At 38.5% G+C, this 19,593-nt stretch overlaps 1 protein-coding gene across 3 annotated transcripts in view; it reads left to right on the forward strand.

Annotated features, from left to right (window-relative positions):
• Positions 1 to 19,593, forward strand: part of VCAN (versican) — a 112,117-nt gene that overhangs the window by 64,729 nt on the left and 27,795 nt on the right. For all 3 annotated transcript variants that reach the window (XM_068535608.1, XM_068535610.1, XM_068535609.1), the window contains 3 exons: positions 5,534 to 10,765; positions 14,111 to 14,224; positions 16,461 to 16,574. In XM_068535608.1, coding sequence (XP_068391709.1) covers positions 5,534 to 10,765; positions 14,111 to 14,224; positions 16,461 to 16,574 — 5,460 coding nt within the window. The remainder of the gene's footprint in view (positions 1 to 5,533; positions 10,766 to 14,110; positions 14,225 to 16,460; positions 16,575 to 19,593) is intronic.

The following is a 19,593-nucleotide window of genomic DNA, read 5'->3' on the forward strand; positions in this document are numbered from 1 at the left end:
CTTTTTTGATGCACATTAAGATGAAATCTATTTTAATAAAGAAATGTGATCCTAATATCTCTCTGCTGAGTAGATTTGTATATAATTACATTTAATTAAAAGTTCTTAAATTGTAAAATTCCCTATAGAGAACATGAACTTTAGCCAGCTGCCTCTGCATCTCAGCAACTATGTTTTGTGTCTGCTAACAGTTAAGACTGGAAGACTTGTGCTATGTCTACAAAACTCTGCCATGAAGTACTTAAAAATACTTGGTGAATAATTTGAGGTCAGCTAGCAGTAAAGCTTTGTGTGAAATGCCATTAAAAAAAAAATCTATTAACCGTGGTACCAGTATATTCAAGTCAAGCTGTTAAAATACATTCATGTAAACATAGAAAAGATTATACATACACCTTGTGGAGTTTTGTGGTTTGACTCTTGCAATCCAAATAAAAGTTATATCACCCTTAGAATAAAATTCTAAAATAGAGCCGTCTTTTATAAGGACTTGTTCATCTAAGAGCTGGGAATATTAATTACTCCCTGAGGTTGCACTGTTGGCACAAAGTAGAGCAGATCACAACTTTGTAATGAAATACCTGCTTTCACAATAGCACAGGTGTCCCCCTGCCACACCCTACAAAGAAACTTTTCTGGTTTGCAATAATTATAGCTCTTGCAACTCTCTCATAGCATGCGTGGTGGGTGATGGTGGTGACAAGAAAGGGGGATGAAGAAGTAATTTCAGAAAATAAATAAACAAAGAGGAGCAAATAGGAACATGGGTGAGATGTAGGTGGCAGCAGTAGGAAAGAATTCACCTATCTATACTAGGTAGGTTTCATGAAATTTTTAAAATATGGAAACAAACTAGCCACGCTGAGAATGAAATGTAGATTTATCTGTAGAGAATCTGTTGGCAGAAAAAAATTATCTTCAAAGCCCTGGGCAATGAATATTTTTGTCACCCTCAAACCAATACTAAGAAAATGGAAGAAACCATTTGGAACACAACTTATTTTAATAATAAATACTAGTAACTTAATTGTGAGAAGATTCCTTGGGAATCTTCCTTCAGAAAAAGGAAACAAAATAATTCCAACTCACATTTCATATCTTCATTTTATTTAAGAATTCTCATTTAGTGAAATATTTTTACAGTACATATCCAGTGAGCACTTTTTTTTTTTTTTTCCAATGAGCACTTTTAAAATCACTGTTTATTACGATGTGCTGATAGTTCTTTGGTCAGTGCCAGCTTCAAGGTACCATGAGAAGTATAAGATGAAACAGCTTAAAGTATTTCTGTGTTTTCTACCATTCTGAGGCAAGTCAGATCAGATGCTTATAAGGCAAGTGGAAAAAGGAATCCTAATTTAAATTTAATGATTGGTACATTCGCAATATGTACACTGAAAAAGTGTCCTTTTTTAAAAAAAATAGGGAGAAAAGAGTTATAGTAAGGTCATTTCTCTAAACTATTGGCAAGAGCATTTGTTTCAGAGAGAGAGAGATTTGGAAGATACCCTTGGAGGTCTTAGGTCTCTGTAAAGTTGGTAAGCATGTGTCTGCCATATAGTCTCATAGATAATAGGTACTCAGTAAATTTTGTGCAATCAGTTGGTCCTGGGGAGATAACATGTTTGGGTGCCATGCATGTTTGTGGTGGTACGTTTAATATTGCGTGCAAAAACCAGTATGATGCCGAGCTGTGTTGTGAAGTATATGCAAAGACCACTCTCTGCTGTGTTTGTATGGCTGTGATTGAAATATTGTGATATTTATTTAGGTTAGAAAATATATTCCATCTAATATTTGAGTCTTTTGGTGAAATTTTCTAATACAATGGTCTAAAATACTAAGAAGGCCTCATAGATTTATGAGCAATAAGAAATGTCAGAGTTCCTTACCCAAGTGGAAAATGGACTAAAAGAATATTATCCTTTGTTCATTGAACTAAAACTAGAGAATATAAGGTGAATGTCAGGGACACTAACTAATTGAATTAAGTGGACAATAAGAGTTGATAGTCAATGAAATTACTATATAAATTGTTGATTTACAATGACTTCTTTGTTTTCTTTGCTAGAAAAACATTTTATTTTAAATTATTCATTCCTTTGTGAAACATGTAAGTGAGCATCAGGGTGTCAGTTCCTTTGACATGCTGACATTTGACACACTGACATGCCTCTGTGTCTTTTCTCTTTCTGCTTTATTCCACCCCACTTATTTTTAGAGCTACCAACATGATACTTAATGAAACCTCTATCTATAATTATTCACTAAGAAGATCGTGGGATATGTTTATATCAGTTTTGTTTTCTAAAAAAGTAAGGAATTTATTTAGAAATCCATACAAATCTATAATAACATTGAGTATTTTTACCCTATTCCTAGCCTAGGAGTTTATAAATAAAGAATACCAAGCAGTTATTTCCTTATTTATCCTTGTGTTTGGCTGGAGAAGCTTGGCTGAATGGTTAGTTTAATCTCAACTACTTGTAAAAAGGTACAAAATGTGGTGGGGATTTTTTTATATGCTTGACACAGACCCATGCTTCTTATTGAAATTCTATCTGTATTTAAATATAAGATGCTGTGGGAATTTAGCAACTGTATGTGTGATAATTCTTAATAGTGAATTCTCATTTACACCCAGTGAAACCTAATGAAAAGGGTTGGATGTAAAATGACACTATAAGCAATATAAGATAGGCGTATTTTTGAAGTTCCTGTTAAACCCTACAGAGTTGAACAGAATAGTTTAACTGAGTGTGGCTTAATTCTACTATGTTCAAATAGTATTAACAATGAGAGACTACTTGATTTGGTGATTAGATAAGATTCTCAATGTGACATTTCAAGAGATTCATTTGTACAGAAGGCATTTAAAGATGTATTCTCTCATATACCTATATATGCACATGCATGTAGAGTCTCTCACATTCTTTTTTCTTAGTGAAAGGTAGCCTTCAACACAAGCCATATTAAAAGGTGTTTATCATCTGAAGATGTTTTCTTTTAAAATATATACACCATGAGGCAATATAAGATCACAGTATCAACTTCAGTGATCTAATATTGAACGAACTTATTCTTTTTGGGAAAAAAAGGTAAGGCATTTAGCCATTTCCTTAAGTTTGGCAGTTAGGAGTAGTTGTAACATCTGTGGCAGAAATCATCTGTATTAATTTTATATTTTTATAATGTACTGGAGTTATGTATTGACCTCATTTCTCTTTATGGTAGAAATATTTTTCATTCATTTGAATACCTATGCTCCTTTGTTTACATAGTTGAAAGGCTGAACGTATGGGGTGGAGATATAAGGAATGATTTGTAGTGTGTGAAAGTTAAATAGGATGGACATATATATGTATATATATATATATTTAGGGAAGAGTATCCCACTCCAACACAAATAGTGTTTTATGGAGACAATACAGTGAAAATGGGATACAGAAAAAAAAAGAGTTTTCTTTTTTGTTTTTATTAGAGTGAAAGGGATAAATGTAAATATGGTATATGTTCCAGTTACATAAAAAGTCTTATGGTCTTTGGGGGTTTTTTTAGCAAACCATAGTTAAAAACAGAAGGAGCTGCGTAAAGTTTCTGTTTTTTTTTTTTTTTTTTTTTAGTTACCTTTTTTTTTGGCTGTGTTGCGTCTTCGTTGCTGTGTGCGGGCTTTCTCTAGTTGTGGTGAGCGGGGGCTACTCTTCCTTGCGGTGCGTGGGCTTCTTATTGCAGTGGCTTCTCTTGTTGTGGAGCACGGGTTCTAGGCACGTGGGCTCAGTAGTTGTGGCACACGGGCTCTAGATCTCAGGATCAGTAGCTGTGGTGCACAGGCTTAGTTGCTCCGCGGCATGTGGGATCTTCCCGGACCAGGGATCGAACCTGTGTCCCCTGCATTGGCAGGCGAATTCTTAACCACTGCGCCACCAGGGAAGCCCCGTAAAGTTTTTATTGGTAGTTCATATACTTCTTATGTATTTATGTTGACATAAAGAATATAAACAATATTGCTACCTTCTCAATAGAGTATTTTTCTTTTTTGACATCGGTAAATGCTAGATACTGATCCTTTCATGCGTGGAAGGGTGCGGCTTTTTAATTAATTAATTAATTAATTTGTCTGCCCCCAGTCTTCGTTGCGGCGGCATGCCCCATCTTTCGTTGTGGCATGTGGGCTCTAGTTCCCTGACCAGGGATGGAACCCAGGCCCCTGCCTTGGGAGCGCCAAGTCTTGACTTCTGGCCCACCAGGAGCATCCTGGGAGCAGCTACTTACAACAGGAGCCATCTGCCTACCGATGGGGGGCAGGGGTGACTCCGTCGTATTTATTCCCCCTCTAAGTTCTCAGGTTCAGCCTAAGTGTGTGTGGCATGGATCAGGGCTAGGCTGAAAGTTAACTCTGCGACAGTGTTCCTGGGGCCAGAGGAGGAGACACGGGGCCATCCCCCGTGCTTCTCTTTGTCTTCTTCCTGGGTTAGCACACCCGCAGGTACCTTTTTGCACTGCCGTGACACTGAGACTAGGACAGCTGCAGTGACAGGACCCTCTCCTAGGATGACTGAATTCCTCTCTGATGAAAGTGAGGGTGCAGAATGGCCTCCCTCCTGGCATTTGGACAAGGAGCTTTGCTGGTGGATATCTGGAGACAGAAAAGGCAGTTGGGCTTAGTGGTTGGTACCCTGTGGCAATCTACAATCTAGGAAATGTTCTGAGGATAAGTGTTATTTAAAGTATGCTAGTTCTAATGTTTGGCTGTGACTCCTGAACTTCCTTTGGAGAAAAGGTTAATAAAAAGAAGGATAACTGACTGAATCCAGGTCACCTCTCATGAAGGATAAAGGTGTAAAGGTGTGGAGGGCTCTTCTTTCCTGGTGCTTTCAGCGAGCCATCCCTGCATGGAGACCCCCCTCTCCCTCCAGGGCTTCCTGCCCTCGTGTATGGGATGTGCCTGCAGCCTACGCAGCTAAGTCTTGTCTCACTGTTGCATTGGGGTGGGGTTGTCATCACACTGTGAAAGGGCTATAAAGACATCTCTCTTTTGCTTTTCTAGGACAAATTATGACAAAAGGCCAGAAGGACTCGCTTCTCATTTCCTTATTGAATACAGGGCGTCTAAGCGTCCTCCTACATTAAGGACAGCAGTCAGTTACTTATTCTGTATGATCTGGTGAAGTGGTCTTAACTTTTAAATTTTTTTCAGGTCACACAAAGATCAATTCCTATATTTCATGATTACAATGTGTGTATGTGATTCCTTGTTCCATTTTAAGGACGTTGCTGTGTTAAACATGTTGAAGGCTTTTCATAACCCGTTGCTACAATCTTAAATTGGATTTATTTTTCCCATTGTTAATATCAAAGAGCAAATTCGAAGACTGAGAACCATGTATAGAAGGGTGATTGCTCTTAATGTGAAAAGATTTGAATCCTTCTTTGTGTGTGAGAGTGTGATCAGCCAGCCTTGCTATCGATTTCTTCTGTCGTACACTGCCAAATCTTCTATTTAAGTATTGTGAAAACTCTTTGTTTTTTTCAGGTCGAATGAGTGATTTGAGTGTAATTGGTCATCCAATAGATTCAGAATCTAAAGAAGATGAGCCTTGTAGTGAAGAAACAGATCCAGAGCATGATCTAATTGCTGAAATATTACCTGAGCTAATTGAAATTGATCTATACCACAGTGAAGAGGATGAAGGGGAAGACGAGGAGTGTGCCAATGCCACTGACGTCACGACCACCCCATCTGTGCAGTACATAAATGGAAAGCATCTGGTTACCACTGTGCCCAAGGACCCAGAAGCGGCAGAAGCTAGGCGTGGCCAGTTCGAAAGTGTTGCACCTTCTCAAAATTTTTCAGACAGCAGTGAAAGTGATAGTCATCAGTTTGTAATCACCAAAACTGGAATGCCTACTGCCACGCAACCTAACGAGTCTAAAGAAACAACTGAATCCCTTGAAATTACATGGAGACCTGAGATTTACCCTGAAGCACCAGAGCATTTTTCAAGTGGCGAGCCTGATATTTTCCCCACAGCCCCAGGCCATGAGGGAGAAGCCACAGAGGGGCCAGAATCAGTCACAGAGAAAAGTCCTGACCTTGATAATCTGGTACATGAACATACTGAATCGGTACCTCTGTTTCCTGAAGAGTCTTCAGGAGATGCTGCCATTGACCAAGAATCTCAAAAAATGGTCTTTTCAAGGGCTACAGAAGGAACATTTGCTGCAGAGGCAGAAAAAAGTACTTCTACCACCTATACTCCAAGTATAGTTGCAAGTTCTGTATCAGCGCATGTTTCAGAGGATGTATCATTTACCTTAACAGGGACTCCACGGCCTGATGAGCCATTGTCCACAGTAGAAAGCTGGGTGGAAATAACCCCTAGACAAATTGTAGAGTTCTCAGGAAGTCCTTCAATTCCAATTCCAGAAGGCTCTGGGGAAGCAGAAGAAGATAAAGATCAGATGTTTGCCATGGTAACTGATTTATCACGGAAAAATACTACAGATTATCTCGTTACTTTAGACACTAGCAAGATAATGATCACAGAGAGCCTTTTGGATGTTCCTGCAACCACCGTATATTCGGTTTCTGAACAATCTTCTGCAGTAGTGCCTACCAAATTTGCAGGGGAGACAGACACTTCTGAGTGGCCTTTCAGTACACCTCTTGAGGGAAAGACAAGGAAAGATGAGGAGAAGGGAACTACAGGTACGGCTTCTACAGCTGAGGTACATGCGCCCACACAGAGATCAGATCAATTAACTTTACCCTCTGAATTAGAAAGCTCAAATGAAGCTACATCTAGTGATTCAGTATCTGCTACCAGGAAGAGTTTTATGTCCTGGATGACACCCACAGAGTCTGAAATGGAAACAGCAAATTCTACTCTTGCCTTTACAGAAACTAATGTTTTAGACCATCTGGGGGCACAGACTGCTGAACCCAGCCTTAGCAGTCAACCTGGGGTTCGGGAAGTGCCGCCCACTGTCCCAGGTAGCCCCGTCTCTGTCTTTGTGGAGCAGGGTTCTGGAGAAGCTGCTGCTGACCCAGAAACCACCACTGTTTCTTCATTTGCATTAAATTTAGAGCCTGAAATTCAAGCCAGAAAGGAAGCATCTGGCACTTTGTCTCCACACGTGGAAATTGTATTCCCTTTTGAGCCAACTGGACTAGTTTTGAGTACTGTAATGGACAGAGAGGTTGCTGAAATTAAAAGCCAAACATCCAAGGAAAACATGATTTCAGAGATCCCAGGAGAGCCAACTCCTGGGGCAGAAATAAAAGGCTTTTCTACAGATTTTCCTTTGGGGGAAGATTTCAGTGGTGACTTCAGAGAATACTCAACAGTATCTCATCCCATAACAAAAGAAGAAATGGTAATGACGGAAGGCTCTGGGGATGCAGCATTTAAGGATACCCAGAGGTCACCATCTGTAATACCTACTTCAGACCACAGTAATCACGCAGCTGACTCAGAAGAGCCTGGTAGCACCTTGGTCAGCACTTCAGCCTTCCCTTGGGAAGAGTTCACAGCCTCAGCTGAGGGCTCAGGTGAGCAATTGGTCTCAGTAAGCAGCTCTGTTGACCAAGTGTTTCCCAGGGCTGTGGGAAATGTCTCTGGGACAGATTCCCCATGTATTGACCAAAGATTGGGTGAAGAAGGTGCTATCAATGAAACTGATAAAAGATCCACCATCGTGCCAACAGCAGAAGCTGAAAGTACTAAAGCTTCAAAGGGAAAGGAGGAAGTGAAGGTCAATGGCACAGTTTCAATGGACTTTCCTCCAACTATGGAGCCGGACAAATTATGGCCCAGGAAAGAAGTCAACCCTGTAAGGCAAGGAATTGAAAGTGAAATAGTGTCACAGGAAAAGATTCAAGAACAAAAATCTTCTGAACCCCCTCAAAGCTCTGTTGCACCAGAACAAACAACTTTCGATTCCCAAACATTTCCTGAAACTGGACTCCGAACCACAGATTATTCTACACTAACAACAAAGAAAACTTACAGTAACAATAAGAACATGGAGGGGGAAGGCATTTCCTCAGTTGACGTGTCTACTCCAAACCTAGATTCAGAGAGCTTAGAGTCGTATACTACTCTCCCTGAAGTTACTGAAAAATCCCATATTTTCTTAGCTACTGCCTCAGTGACTGAATCAATACCAGCTGAAAGTGTGATTACAGGTTCAACAATCGAAGAGAAAGAAAGTATAAAACCCTTTCCCAAAGTTATGAGACCAACAATTGAAGAGTCAGATATGGATCTTTTATTCTCTGGACTGGGATCAGGAGAAGTTCCGCCCACTACAGGATCCGTGAACTTTACTGAAATAGAACAAGTCATTAGCACATTATATCCCCAGACTTCTCAAGTGCAAAGTTCAGCAACCAGCATCTTAAGTGACACAACTGGAGACGATGAGGGAATGGGAAATGTGGCAAATGAAATCAGACCACTCATTGCCAAAGTAGACAGCATCTTCGAAGCCAGTGAGACAGCACCCAGCACAGCCTTACTAGAAATTTTAAGTGACACCACAACAGAAGGACCCTTCACGGCAACTCTCACTTCCTCTACAGACACGGAACATCCTCAAAATCAGACACACAGTTGGGCAGAAGAAATCCAGACTAGGAGACCACAGACTATGACTGATCAAGTCTCTAACGAGAGCACTTCAACAGCAGAAACTAAAGAAACAGCAACCCCTTCCACTGATTTTCTGACTAGAACTTATGGTCCTGAAACAGCCAAAGGATTTGTTACATCAACACCAAAACCATCTGACTGGTTTTATGAACATTCTGGAGAAGGATCTGGGGAATTGGATGTGGTTGATTTAGTCCACACTTCTGGAACTACTCAGGCAACTAGGCAAGGCAGCACCACATTTGTTCCTGATAGATCCCTGGAAAAACATCCTGAGGCTCCAAGTGCTGAAGCTGTTACTCTTGATGGATTCCCAACAGTTTCAGTGGCGCTGCCTCTTGATTCAGAGCAGAATGAAAGCTCCCCTCGTCCAACTAGCACACTGTCAAGTACAGTGTCATATGAAACGTCCACAGAAGGTGCTGCAGACAGTTTCCAAGACCACTTTGGGGGATTCGAGGATTCCACGTTAAAACCTGACAGAAGAAAAGCCACTGAAAATATTATTATAGATCTGGATAAAGAGGACAAGGATTTAATATTGACAATTACAGAGAGTACCATCCTTGAAATTCTACCTGAGCTGACATCAGATAAAAATACTATCATAGATATTGATCACACTAAACCTATATATGAAGACATCCTTGGAATGCAAACGGACTTAGATACAGAGGTACCCTCAGGACCACCTGGCAGCAATGAAGACAGCACTCAAGTTCTAGAGAAGTATGAGGCAGCTGTTAACCTCTCTTCAACCGAGGAAAACTTTGAGGCCTCTGGTGATACTCTTCTGGCTAATGATACTCAGGCAACACATAACGAATCGATGCCTCCTGAAAACAGAAGTCAGTTAGATCACACGGGCTTTATCTTCACACCTGGGATACCCATCCCTAGCCCAGAAACAGAATTAGATGTTTTGCTTCCCACAGCAACATCCCTGCCCATTCCTAGTAAGTCTGCCACAGTTAATCCAGAGATTGAAGAACCAAAAATTGAAGCAAAAACCCTGGATGACATCTTTGAATCAAGCACCTTGTCTGACAGTCAAGCTATTGCAGACCAAAGTGAAATAATATCAACATTGGGCCATTTGGAAAGGACACAGAATGAGGATGAAGAAAAGAAACATGTAGGTCCCTCTCTTCAACCAGAATTCTCTTCCGGGGCTGAGGAGGCACTGATAGATCCTACCCCCTATGTAAGTATTGGTACTACCTACCTTACGGCTCAGAGTTTAACAGAGGCACCTGATGTGATGGAAGGATCCAATCCCCCAGCTTCCATGGATACATCAACAGTTTTAGCTGTTGCAAAGCTGTTCTCTCAGACACCATCACCTCCTCCACTCAGTGTCCACTTAGGCAGCGGGGCCTCTGAGCACTCAGAGGACCCCCAGCCAAGAGCTCTGCCAAGTACAGATGCCAGCACATCCCCAATACCCCCAGGAAAACTTGCAAATATTGAAGTGACTTTCAAACCCTCAAGTGAAGAGGACTTTCACATAACTGAGCCTCCATCCATATCTCCTGACACAGAGCCTTCAGAAGATGGAAGTAAACCTAAATTATTAGAACAAATGGAGGCTTCTGCCACAGAACTAATTGCTCAAGAAGAAACTGAGATTTTCCAAGACTCTCAAAACAAAACCAGTGTTCAACTTTCTGGAGACACAGTCAAGGTATTTCCCAGTATTGAAACACCTGAGGCTGGGACTGTTGTCACAGCTGCAAGTGAAATGAAGTTAGAAGGTGCTACACTGTGGCCACATTCTACTTCTGCTTCTGTGATTTATGGGGTCGAGGCAGGTGTGGTGCCTCAGGCCAGCCCACAGACTTCTGAGAGGCCCACCGTCCCTTCTCCTCTGGAAATAAACCCTGAAACACAAGCAGCTTTGATCAGAGGGGAGGATGCCACAGTAGCAGCACCAGAACAGCAAGTATCGGTGAGGATTCTTGATTCTAATAATCAGGCAACACTAAGCACCGCAGAGTTAAATACTGAGCTTGCAACACCATCATTTTCCCTTCTGGAAACTTCTAATGAAACCAGTTTCCTGATTGGCATTAATGAAGAGTCAGTGGAAGGCACAGCAATCTATTTACCAGGTAAGGGCACAACACTGATAAATCTGTTTCCAAGCTTGGAAACAGTCCTTTGGTCCTAACATAGATGTGTATATAATTTTTGTTGTGATGTTAAAATCAGTGAAGGTTTTTGTATTGTTCATATAACAGCAGGACAGGCCATAGTATTGATTCCATAATGAGATACAAAGAAAGTAAGTATAGACTATTTGGGGGCTTTAAAGATATGCTTTGTATTTTTCTGGGTGTAAGAAACAACACACAATTGCAACATGGAAAAATTGAAATTGTTAATGGTATAAAAATTCAATTTGGTTTTACCCACAACTAAAGTATTGCTTTGTCTTATGTCCCATAGTTATACATCTTAGTTTGAAAAACAGGAAAAACATCTTATTTTTAAAATATCTCTCATGAATGGGTGCAATTATGGCAATATCAAGATCTGTCAGGTCTTTAAAAATGAGAATAGTAAATAACTTTAATAAACACTTCACATAGTTCATGCAATATTGGTTATCAGTTCATACTTTTGTGTAATTCCCTTACTCCAGATAGTCTACATAATGCTTTTAACACAATGCCTAGCCATAAGGAGAATTCATCCAGTATATATTCAAGCTCTGCCTGTTGAGAGAAGATTTCTGATTTTTTACTGAATGGACAGAAAGCACGAATTTGATGCTGGTTCATATAGACTGTGTCATTTAAGCTTCACAAAAAGGCTACAATGCACACGTTATTATCCCCATTTAAAAGGGTAGGACGTGGAGGTTCAGAGAAGTTCTGTAATTTGCCCGGGGTTGTAGCCGCACACATCATGGCAAAAGTGGGATTTGAACCCAAATCAGCCCCACTCCAAAGTAGGTGGTTTTTTCTACTGGTCTTTGGTGGTTTCCTATTAATATAGTATAAAAATGAATAATTGATATTTAATGATATGTAAGTCAGAAATCTTGGACTGCTTACTGTGTAGAATTTACTTTCCTTTTAATCTAGCTTGATAATGTTGAAAAGTTCACTTTAATGGTGTTTTCCAAGAACAATGGAAATAACAATGTCAGTGGAAACCACAAGTAGCTATCACCACCTAGTTGCTACCTAGAAAAAGAAAAAGAAATCAGTACTTCTAGGACTGTGTTGGTTGAAAATATGATATTTTGATATCATATTTATATGATATCAAATATATGAAAATATTTTCATGAATATGTTTTACAGCATGGCTGTACTTAGAATTATTCTTCTGATCGTTTCAAACTTATCTTTTGCGCTACCAATGCTTCAGTTTGTTGTGCTTCAGATAGAGTGAAATAGTCATAAAGTGTAACTTTCATAAATGACTTGAAGTATTTCGTGAATAAAATTGATCAAAGGTGGCTGATGGATTTTTTTGTTGTCACTCTTTACTTAATCTGTAAATGATAACCTAGTAATCTGGCCAATATTTATTCTTTTGTAATTTAGTTGAAATATACTTCAGGTTAGAGAAAATATGATATAGAAATCACTGGTAATAACTATATATAGAGAGAGAGTTGGATTTGACAAACGAATGAGAAATGTGTACCAGTTATCCAGTCCACAATGTTTACCTAGAATCAGAGCTTGCGTCTTCATTGCAAAACACATTGTCACTTTAGGCTAATTCAGTAAACAGTAGCTCCTGTTGGATTGCCTGGTCTATCTGTTGCAGTTTCAGCTTTCAGAGATGACTACAAAGTGTTTAGGGGAGAATAAAATGCACAAAAACAAAACTATTCTAATCTAAACTACTTTAAGTTCACAGCCCCCTTCCTTGTCAAGTCCTTGTCCCATACTCTCGCATGGTTTCTCGTGTCTGTGGTGGGAATAATGCTGTACTTCACATTTGTGTGGCACGCCGCACTTTACCAAGCCCTTTCACTTAAATGTCATTTTGATTTTGCACTAAGAGCAGCATGTAGATGTGCTGTTGACCATAGCCTTGTCATCTAGGCAGTGTGCTTTCAAAAGCAGAAGGCTAAAATGGCTAGGGTGATTTTAAATATCTTTAGAACTATAGGAGAGTCTTAGCAAAATTGGGGTCGCTTTTGAAGAAATAGTTGCAACCATCTGAGTTAACCTAATTATCACGTTGAACCCACACACGCGAATGTGTATCTATCAAGTCTTTCTAGTAGTCCAGAATTTTCTTAACACTCAGAAAGTGTGAGTTTGACTTTCCTGGGTGGGAAAGGCTCAGTTATCTTCTATAGCAGTACCTGTTTATCCAAATATTCATGTTTCATAAGTAGACATCTTTTCTTCGCGTACATTATTTCAGACTTTCAGGACTTCAATTTTTGACAATATGGTTTTTATTCCATATATGACCTATTTATTTCAATTCTTTTGTAAAACATTTAACTCTCATTTGGATTCTTAAACATTTGAAACAAGCAATTCTGGAAAAGTATTCAAATAATATATATAAGCTATTAATGTAAATAAAGTTATCCATGCAATATTACAGAATAATATAATATATATATTACAGAATAACATATGTAATAATATATATATTACAGAATAATAATAATATATTACAGAATAATACATAGTGTAAAAGTACTTGCATTTAGAAAATACGTATTAAACTGTTTTCTCCTCATAAATTTGTATCTCTGGCCTTTATACTGATCCGCTAGGAGTGTCAATTTTGTGTTTTAATAAGAAAATTGTAATAAACATTTGGGGTTTCATTTAAGGTGAGGTTTTTGTATTTGGGTTTGTTTTTATACAGTAGAGTTTAATCCATGTGTTGCTTTTCTTCAAGTATAGTTTAAAGGAGTACATTTGGAACGTGTTTTTGGAAAAAGCATATTAATGTAGCAGAAGAGACTTCAGTGCACACTTTCGAAGAAAAAGTTTCTGAGCATTAAGTGGTAAAAGGCAATAATAATTCAAATGATGGTAACAAGCCAATGCTAAAAAGAATGCATGTTCTGTGTATCCAGCCATTTCACATGAACTAACCTCGTTTAAAAGAATACATTTTCCATTCACTGTGCACATACGTGTAATCATTTTGACTAAAATCAATTGCCATTATCATGCCAACTAAATCTGCAGTAGAATGTATTAGTTGCCAGATACCATACAAAATATTGTTTAAAATAATGATGATTGAATCCCAGAAATGAATAGATGCAATTTGTAATAATTAGTTATAATGCCAAGAAACACTCCAGAGAGAAAAGTTAATGTTAATTTTTAATGTGTAGTATCTCTAAATTGCTATGGTAAAGCTTATGTTATGATAGCAAGAAGTGGCATTTTATGCTAAAATATGTTGAAACTTAGTGATGAGCCTAATTGCTTTTCTTTCTTTCCTGAACATGGTAGGACCTGATCGTTGCAAAACAAACCCGTGCCTTAACGGGGGCACCTGTTATCCTACTGAAACTTCCTATGTGTGCACCTGTGTGCCAGGATACAGTGGAGACCAGTGTGAGCTTGGTAAGATGTTCTCACGTGAAAGACCGTAGTGCTTTTCCAGAAGATGTACTGGGGGGGAATTTATATTGCTTGAATCAATCAGAGGATTTTGGAGAAACCTATGTGTAGATGAATTACATGTTAAGTGAAATTAAAATCATAGAGTAAGTTAAGTAGGGTGTGGGAAAGAGGGATAGATATTTACTGAATTTTGTTGATATACCCAAGACTCAGTGAAGCTTACTGGGATCAGCTGTGTGTCTTTGTGTGTTTTTTACACAGAGGCTTTACAAATGTAAAGTTGCGTAAGTATTGACAAAAAATTTTAATCTGTCCCCACATCTGCACATCAATAAATTATCAATTTCAATACAAATTTTTTAAGAAAGCTCTTTTAAAAAATAGGGAGTTTTTATGTTTTGAGATAACTTGTTGCTCTGATGTGGAATGGGAAAGCTCCTTCTCTGGCTGTCCCTAGAGTCCAGCCTCAAGGGCTTGTGACATTGGTGTCTTCCTCCTCTCTTTTGGGTTCCAAAGAATATCACTGTCTCTTTACTAAATCAGTTCCTTTTACTCCCATTCTTATTTAAGTTTCCTTTTCCTTAAAAAAATTTTTAAAAAGGACCCCAGTTTTGATTTGGCTGAATATAGATGTTGACTCTAGGAGAGAAATGATGGGATCTACTGACTAGGTGCTCCTTTTAGCAGCACCATAATGGTTTACTCATAATGATCGAGTAAGGAAGGCCCATGGATTACACTTTAGATTACCCGGCAATATTGAGATAAAACCCCCAGCATTCATGTTAAAAGAATACTTATCTTTAAAAAAAAAAGTCAACAGAGCTAGTAAGCTCTATTTATGTGCTAATCAGTGAGGCTATAGAGATCGCAATAGATAACATTTAAGAAGTAATTATATTTTAAATATCAAATTTACATATATATGTATAAAAACATTTCTGTGGCCCCCATTCTTTTTCACATTACAATCAGTTAAAAATAATGAGTTATTATATGTGAAGCTGTTAGATCAGTGGCGGGCACTTAGCGAACACTATAAAAGTATTTGCCATCATTATTATATAATATTTTCCCTAAGGCCATTTCTTTAGGGAAGAATACAGTATATACCTCTTAGAAATTTAATTTACTTTGAATATTCATTTTTAATACTTAATATAAACATGAATTAAATTTTTAGTGGAATTACAAAATGCTATGGAATAAAGGCATTCATTTCATCACAAGAGATCATAGAGGTCTATGTTAGAAAGGTTGCATTTGATATAGATAAAAGTTGGGGAAGATTTTGATAAGTGGGAGAGGGAGACTCAACACAGCAAACAAAAGCACAGAGACCACAAACTGCAGAATGCATCCTAGGGGCTACGAGTATTCAGGATGCCTACTTAGGGGTTTGTGAGAGGGAAACATTGGGAAAGAATATTGGAAAACTGGTTGGATCTAGATAGGTCTAAGAAGGTCCTGGGTCCAACGTACTGAAGAGGTTTACTTCATACTCTAGTCGAGTGATTCTGAGACTTTAGCATGCGTGAGAATCCCTTATAGGGCTTGGTAAACTACAGTTTGTTGTTCCCATCCTCCACAATATCGGATTCAGTAGGTCTGGGGTGGGCCTGGGAACATGCATTTCTAATCTCAGGTGATGCCAATACTGCTGGTCCAGGGACCACACTTTGAGGACCACTGCCCTGGATAATTGGGGCCCTTGGAATGTTTAGAAGCCAATGAGTAAAATTATCTTGATTGTGTCTAAAGAAGATGACAATCAGCAGAGTGAAGGATATATTGGAGAGGGAAGAGCCCAGAGGCTATGCTCAGTTAAGTATTTTCAGTGTTTCACATGTGAGGTCATCAGAGTGTGAGCTGGGATAGGGGGTGGGAAGGCTAGGGGGTTTCTTTATTGGTTTTAGGACTCATGTGACTCATCTAAAAGCAATGGAGATAATGACCCTACTCTGAATATATTTGAAATTTTCTTTGGGTTGCCAGATTTAGCAAATAAAAATATTAGAAGATCAGTTAAATTTGAATTACGGATAAAAAAAGATAATTTTTTTTAGTATAAGTATGCCCTAAATATAGCATGTGACATACTCAAGTTTCTCCTTTTTTTAATCTGAAATTAAAATTTAACTGGCTATCCTGTATTTCACCTGGCAATCTTACACTAAATAAGATCCTTTGACCTGTTTTGAAAGTACTTTTGTGGCCTTTTACGATTTTATTTCAGATTTTGATGAATGTCACTCTAATCCTTGTCGCAATGGAGCCACGTGTGTCGATGGGTTTAATACCTTCAGGTGTCTCTGCCTTCCAAGCTATGTTGGTGCACTTTGCGAGCAAGGTAAGAGCTCTTGCAACATTTGTATGATGAACAGGTTGATACTTCAACTGTTAGTTCTAGACAGCCCCCTTTTTTTTTTTGAGCCAGTTTGGCCATGCTGCAAATTCTTTTTTGCAGAGGAAATTCAGAGGTTGCCTAAATACATTAGGTTTCCTGATGTGTTCGTAGCTCACAACATCTGAACAACAGTGTTGATTTGATCATTGTTGTTTTACTGATAGAATGGAATTGCAGACAGGCACACTGAGCTGAATTTAAGGACATCTGTCCACCTAAAAGAATGTTGCTGTATGTATTCTTCCTGGGGACAAACTAGGCGTTGATCTTAATCCATGTGTGTGGCTTGTACCAAGCAGTATTGAATTCAGTGTTAGTTGCCTTTATTTTCTCCCCCTAAGCACGTGAGACTCAATGGACTTATTGTTCATAGTCAATCATCTCTGGAGAATGAGTTAATACAGTTGTGCGAATACGTTCGCCTTGGCTTGGCAAATACTACAGAAAAGATATTGTGAACCAGGTTTCTTTCTCACTGAAGAAACATCTACTTTTTCTGAATGAAAGAAAGGCTTAAATTCATGATGGCTTGAATCGCGTGATCCCTGTCATTTGCATTTTATGGCCAACATGAGAGTGTATTTTGGGTGGTTAATGGTAACATTTCTGAACCCATCAATCAGAAACAGATTGCATACTCAGCACACTCAGTTTTGGACCATCGATTTCCTCTACTTAAAGTCATACGGTGGTTTGGCTTTGACAAAAGCGCTTAATGCCAAACTTCCATTCCACCAGACAAAATGAAAATGAGTGTCTGATAACTCAGGCACATTGGGTCTGGCCTCACATTCAGCTTTTCAGAATTAATCTGGATGGCACCACAATTAAAGCAAAACTAAAAGGAGCATGCATTGAATTGCCAGTGGAAGGGGATGGGTGATACTTGGGTTTTTTAGGGTTTTTTTTTTCTTTTTCTTTATTGCATAGGATGGGTCTGTTTCAGAATTTTAAAAGGTAAATATGATAACTGACCAGCCAAGATCCTCTTCTTTAAGAAAAACAGTAAGAAAGATGCTATTTGTTGAAGAAAACAAAAGGGTGAGATACGTGAGACATTCACATATCTTATTGATAAAAACGATTCTGGCTTCGCTTAGTTCCAAGTACAAGGAGTGATTCAAAAAATCATTTGTTCAACAAGTGTTTATTGAGAACCTACTGTCTTCCAGGCACTGTTCTGGACACTGGAGATAGAGCTCTGAATAAAACAATGTCTCTGATCTTCCTAACCCAGCATAATTCTTGGCAGGGAATAAAAAGAGATAGTATTTGTTGGATACTTTTTAATTTACCATATGCCTCCAGGGTACACCATTTCCTTTGGTTGACAGCAGTATTTCTGTGGGTTAAGTGGGCCAGAAATTGAGGCTCAGGAAGGAAAAGTGATGTGTTCAAGGTCACAAAGCTAGTAAATTAGACAGTGGGCAAAATGAACCTAAGTGGCCTTGGAAAGCCCAGGTTTTTCTCAGTATCTTCACTCTTCTAAAGTAACTTTTAAATATAAGCATTTTATTTCTATGTGCATCTGATAGATTCAGCAGTAACATCCTTGGAAGGGAGTTTGGGACCAATTACCTTTTTCTTCTCTTTAAAAGAATATTAAAAAGGAAAAGTTTTAATTTTTTTCCCATTTCTGGTACCACCTAACTGTCAGGTATATTCTATTTTATCTTAAAGCAAGTTTAACTTTCATCCACATTATTTGCTGAGAAACAGCTATCCCAGTCTGTTTACCAGATGCAGCTGTGCTCTTGTGATTTCCTGCCAGGACACTGAAAGGTTTTTTTTTCCTCTTTTCAGGTTGCCTAAGAACAAATGTTTTCTTCATTCACAGCACCATTGTTGTCTAAACAGTTTTCTATCCAAATTTCGGAGATGACCGTGTGGTTGTTTCTTCAGCTGACCTATTCTGTTCTCTGCTTTAGAAACTTCACAACTCCCAATACCTCTGAAATAGGGGACACATTTGGTGGAATGATAACAGATCTTAAAATCTAGAAGAAGGTCTTAGAACATTGGTGAGACAGTTCTGTACACACAGTTTGCCCCCAAAGTCAAGATACAGCTTGCCAGCCAGAAGTGCTGAAATGTTGACAGTTTCTTAAGGCTTGAGGGCTATATGTCAGAAGTGTTGAAAACATTACCTATATAGCATAAAGAGAAGAGATTTTTAGGGAGATTGTTTAAGAGTGACAGTTTCAGCTTCTGTGGTCATGAACAAGCGTTGTCGTACCCTTCCCGCCTCCCCCGAAACACACAGGCAAAACTAAATCTGGGACTTTGTAATGTAACCTATGCACTATGGGAGTTTTAAAGTATAAGAGATATTTCCCAGTGTAGGATAATGCTTAAGAAAACATCAGTCCAAAAGAGTTGCCTTTTAATAGATGATATGTATGTCACATTATTTTTAGGTAAGATTGAAAAAAACAGACTGCTTCTGAAATTCTCCTTTCAGAATAGCCTCCTAGAAGATGCTGCTTTACACATAGTCCTTAATTACATATGTGATGAATTCATGAGTAGTAAAAATTAGGTGAATCAGTGTGGATATTTGGCTTTTTAGAAAATAAAAACTCGTCTGTTAAGTGTGATTTGCACATTATTTACAATCATTGGGAAGTTATGAGAGTACAGATAAATAATCTGTCCCTATTTGGTTTTAGCAGAACCACTGCCTCTATGTTTTGGACCCATGTCCTGATAGGAATATACACACCTGCTAATTGAGGAAGGCGTTATAACAATGTCGTTGTCATGCATCTAAATTTTAGGATCCTTTGGGTTTTTTGTGTGTAAGAGGAAAAATACTTAATTTATCTTAGTGATCAAAGACAAAGAAAGAAAACCAGACTAAAACCATTTGGGTTAATAGAGGATAAGAGTGTATAGAATAATTTTTTTTCTGATATATTATTCAGTAAGTTATGGCTCCTCTAGAATTTTAAACTGCGTGTCT

Source organism: Eschrichtius robustus, chromosome 2 (assembly GCF_028021215.1).
Source record: "Eschrichtius robustus isolate mEscRob2 chromosome 2, mEscRob2.pri, whole genome shotgun sequence".
NCBI classification, from domain to species: Eukaryota; Metazoa; Chordata; class Mammalia; order Artiodactyla; family Eschrichtiidae; genus Eschrichtius; species Eschrichtius robustus.